The sequence below is a fragment of the Puntigrus tetrazona genome, chromosome 24, assembly GCF_018831695.1.
Source record: "Puntigrus tetrazona isolate hp1 chromosome 24, ASM1883169v1, whole genome shotgun sequence".
NCBI classification, from domain to species: Eukaryota; Metazoa; Chordata; class Actinopteri; order Cypriniformes; family Cyprinidae; genus Puntigrus; species Puntigrus tetrazona.
The window spans coordinates 3,412,393-3,417,392 of NC_056722.1; the positions used below are offsets into that span (position 1 = coordinate 3,412,393).

The window sequence follows — 5,000 nt, forward strand, 5'->3', positions numbered from 1 at the left end:
TTTTTTTTTATAAAAAGCAATTTTACGCAGTGAAGTAATCCTGTTATTATGTGTTGATGGGGATGTTGATCAGCATGTTTTGAGAAGAATTAATTGTGACTTTGAATGCGGAACAGGGAAACAAGGCCAATTTTTATTATTTTTCTCCCAATGAGAGATTTGCATATCGGAGAAAATATCTCAGCCCATATGAGCTGCGTTACGGCAGTGAAACATTATCCCTGCGTCCGCAAAAGTAAACAGTAGTTGATCATTTACAGGGAGGTGGACGCTTACGCATGGGTCTCAACAAGGATATTTCTTTTGGTGCGTATGCTGGAAGAGGCCACCAACTGCTTTTGAATTCCGAACATTATTATCTTGTGGGATCATAACAAAGGATTTGGATTTCTGGAATATTTCCAATTGTCAGAGGAGAGAGCTCTTCGATGGAGCAAGTTCTCTCCAGCCCTCAGGGGTGTTCCGAGTGGGAGGTGAGCGGGAAAGCCGAGTGGGAATCCGAGCAGAACCCCCTCGGATTTCTCCTTATGGATGAAGATAACAGTCCTGTTGGCGATTCTGCGAAAGACATTTTTCAGGAAAATGCCATAAACCTAGATGACCTATTTTGGTCCTCTCAGTATTCTGGGCAAACATATTCCTGGGAAAATAGTTTGGAATGCGTCTATCCCGAATGGAAGACTCAGCCTCCTACTTCCCAAGATCTCAAAGGAGAGGGTTCTCCTGGAGGTTTGGACATTGTTGACGGCGATCTTATCTGTTTTAATTCTAGATCTACTAGTCCTACGCTCTCAAGCGTACCTGCGCAGAACCAAAACAACTTTTATGACCTTCCTGAACAGGTGCCTGACTTCCTGAAACCTGTGGAGGTTACTGCCACTTTAAACTCTCTAGATGTGTACACAGGTGAGAAGGATATTTCTGACCCCACAGTTCAGTCAGACAAAACTCTACTACAAGAAACCCACCTCCTTGAGGACACGCATTTAACAAACTGTGAACTCAGACATAATTCTTTAGAGGAAAGGACACTTGTGAACAATGATAGTCTGTGCTTGCTTCCACAAGGGACTCATCACATTCTGGATTCTGAAGGTTTGTTGCCCGCTTCTCCTGTGCAGTTGTCCTGTTCAGATACGAACTCAAATCCCAAGCCTTCAGTTATTTGTCAGACACCTTTATCTACACCAGAACACATCTACCTCCCATCCATAACCCTTTCCTGTGAGGCAATCCCTATAGAACCAGCTGTCCTATCATTTCACAAGAGTGGTGCTCCCCTTCAGATGGATGAGATAGAGATGTTGTTACCTGGGCTGCTGGTTGAAGGAGAACAGGAGAATAGCAAGCCCTCAGCTAGTAACGAGACCCATGACGATGATCTTCAGAGCCAAGGCGCTAACATAGAAACAACGCGACTGTCTTCTGAGGCAGAGGCTGTCTGTAGGACTCCATTAGGCGAATCTTGCATATCACCTGAAGTTCATGAAGAAGTGTTGTGCGATTTATCCACAGAATGCACATTTGATTTACCTTTGCAAACGGCTGGAGAAAAGATAGAGGAGGAGGTTGCTTCCAGCACAACAACAGATACATTATTTTCTGAAGCGAATACAGAACTCGCCCCAATTGCTTTTGTTGATTTAGAAGCGAAAGATCCTCCAAGTGAAAGCCTGCTTGACAGAGATGAACATAAAGAATCCACAACGGCCTTGCCAGTCAGCACATCTGAGCTTAATGCCTTAATTGACCTCTCGCCTGAAGATGACATCTTATCTGAGGACCCCAGCCAGCCCACACATTCAGCTGAGGCTGAAGCCTTATCTGAGGTGCCCTTTGATGGAGATATTCCTGATTCCATGCTTGAGATCTTAACAGACAGCATCTCTTGCGAAACCGTGCCATCTTTAGACTCTGTGATACCGCCTGTGACAGATGCTATTGAGCTAACAGAACAGGACAAATCTGATGCAACCTTGCCCGATCTTGAATCTGATGCACTCACCCTTGAATTTCAGGAAAATGTAACAAGTGTAGAAACAGTACATGACATAGACGGTGACCCTAAGGCTATGGAGACAGAGCGAGCTGATGTTACGCCCACAAAAGGTAACACAGAAGACGTTCTCAAAGTTTTAGAGAGCTCACATTTGCATCAAAATCAGGAGGCAACCAATTTGCAAGGCAAGTCGGAGAGTTTGCAAAATGTTAATTTAAATATAGATAACAGTAAAGCTGACAACAATCAAGAACTGAATGCAGTAAGTGAAACCTGTCAGGAACAGAAACAGAGCCCGCTTGTGGAAAATGTCTCACCTTTGGACCAATTGAATGACTCTTTGACTGCAAACTCAAGTGCAATTGTAATAGATACACCTGAAAAAAATGTAACAGGTCACAATACTCTGCTGGATGTTGAAGAGAAACTTCAAAACAGTGCATTTTTACAGGGAGGGGAGATATCGGATTGCAGTTTGTCTACTCGGAATCAAGTCATACCTCATTGTGCAAGTAATCCTGACTCTTCAGAGTCCACTCCCTTCACCTGTGCAGGTGATCAGCTGACCGTGACGGCTGGACCTGTGGGGCCGGATCTTACAGAGACTCCCAGCCAATTGCGTGAAGCTGCTGGAGAGGGAGAGGTGGAGTTTCCAGCTCGGCTTACACATCAGGAGGATTTCCATCAGCTGACACCATCACAGATAGACCTGGCACAAGAGCAACAAGTGAGCTCAGTCGCCCCCAGCTCTCCTCCCTCGCACAGAAATGTCTTTCCCTGTGGAGCCAGCCTGGATGGGGAGGCCTACCTGACCCTGATGGAGAATAATCCTCATACTCCCAACATTCCCAAACATGCAGAAATGACTCTGGATTTGTGCAAGGCCTCAGATGCTCTGCCAACCAAATCGCTCCATGACCAGAGGGTCCCTGTGGATTTGATAAACGTGCCTATAGTTTCCGCAACAGCCCATAAAAGCGAGGAGCAGTCAGCTCTCAGAGCGGTTTTCCAGGCTTTGGATCAGGACGGGGATGGATTTGTCCATATTGAGGAATTCATTGAGTTTGCAAAAGCGTATGGAGCCGAACAGGTCAGTTTTTGGCGTATCCTTGTCTATTTGTGTGAGTTTGTGGTGCCTAAATCTTGGCTGGGGGGTGTAAATGTTATAAAAATGCTTTATGATTACAGGACAGTGTGTCTTCTTTTGGTTCCTAAAGCGCAAAGTGAAACTTGATCATGGTGACACCCAAGAAGTGCTCTTTTATTATTCAAACCCTCAAAGACTCAGAATACCACTCTTGTCCTCTCACTCATGGTGTCTTTCCTTTTTAATTATCATTTGTTTCGAGTCAGTTTTAACAAAGTTTGCAAGTAGTACTTCATTAGGTAGTAACTTGTAATACTTTATGTATTTTAACTTGAACATCAGCAGTTCAAAGCAATATTCCAGGTTCAATAAAATTAAAAATAGTTTTGACTTATCCAAACAGCAGTGGGCTTGTTTTTTTAACTTGGCAAAAAAAAAAGAAAATTCTCACAGGAACTCCAATTTGCATTAGGTCTTCTGTTATAAGTTTTGTTTGATTTGGGCTTCCAAGCCTTTTAAATCATCCTTTTTATAGCTGTTTTAGGGCATTGCACTGGCATGGCGAAAACGTTGTGAAATTGCTTTGTTTGCATAGAAATAGCTGATATGATTTTTTTGCACTAAAATTGTGTTGAAACCATTTTTTTTGTGTGTAAAATTTTTTTGCTTATTTTAAAGAAAAAGAGTGACAAGACAGCCATTGATTGTTGGTGTAATCATCAACATTGTCACATGTTCTGTCCATTTGAGTTTAATTTGTACTCAAACAGGAATATTTCTGATAGTGACAGTTTTAGTACAAATGCATGTCATTGTTATTGTCGCTGAACTAAGGGCAAATCAGTAATAGATAATGCAAACCCGTAATTCATACATTTGTTTTTGTAATGCATGTGATGCATCAATATGATGCTCTGTATTGCTTGTCGAGCGTTAATGATGTTGTTTATAGGTTTTTTATGTAATGTATTTGGCAGGTCAGTGCCCAAGGGGGATGTTTTTATGTCCGAATTCCTTTTGAGACATAGCTGAGCGCTGGACGTGCCTATTTCGAAATCCATCTGTGTTTATTTTGCCGTTCAGATGAGAATATAGATTTGAGTTCCTGTTAACTCCTGATCCCCCAGACACGCGCCATTGTGTGTTTAAGAGAGGATGGATTTGATGCCGGAAGTCTGGCTCTTTTGTGACTGTTAAAACTGCTGATCCGATCAGCTGAGGTTAAACAGACGGATGAACGATAGAGAGGGGTGCATGGACAGACGAACTCTTGTATTTGTCTTTTCATCACCGCTAGTCATCTTTTCTCAAATGCACTTTAAGCGCGCATAGTTAAGGATACACATTTTGGCATTTGTCTTTGAGTTTCTTAATTTTCCAGTGAGCTTGTGATGGGTTTAAACTTTAACCGCCCTGTTACGAGAAAAGCATCACATATTTGCAACACTAAGCAAGTTTGTTTGTTCTTTAGAAGGTAGTTTATGGTTTCAGGGGTAAAATTGCAAACTATACACCATCTCAGCCTCAAGGGTCATTCCTTTGTATGCGTGACACCGATTGGAATTCAAATTAATTTTTTTATTTTTGCTCAGCTGGTTGGCTCACTGAGATGGTTTGTGACCGAAAGGGTGGAGAGAAATAAACTTGACGAAGAGTCAGGGAGACGAGTGATTGGAAGTAAAAAGGAACGTTGAGTTTGTGTGTGGATATTTGCATTGGTCTCACATTGGAGAGATATTGTGTCGTTTTACATGTCTTTTTTACCTGTATGATATGGTTGCTATGGGTTTGTGTGACAAATTAGATGCAAATTCTTACCCAGAAGTAGCGTTTTCCAGGAAGGAACTGGCAATTAGTATCAGGTAACAGAACGCGACTGTCCATGTATGTGATTTTAAAAAATGTAAGACATTT

At 42.2% G+C, this 5,000-nt stretch overlaps 1 protein-coding gene across 2 annotated transcripts in view; it reads left to right on the forward strand.

Annotated features, from left to right (window-relative positions):
• Positions 1–5,000, forward strand: part of rab11fip3 (RAB11 family interacting protein 3 (class II)) — a 26,847-nt gene that overhangs the window by 902 nt on the left and 20,945 nt on the right. For both annotated transcript variants that reach the window (XM_043226012.1, XM_043226014.1), the window contains exon 1: positions 1–3,089. This exon is cut by the window's left edge and continues 902 nt beyond it. In XM_043226012.1, coding sequence (XP_043081947.1) covers positions 429–3,089 — 2,661 coding nt within the window. In that variant the 5' untranslated portion in view covers positions 1–428. The remainder of the gene's footprint in view (positions 3,090–5,000) is intronic.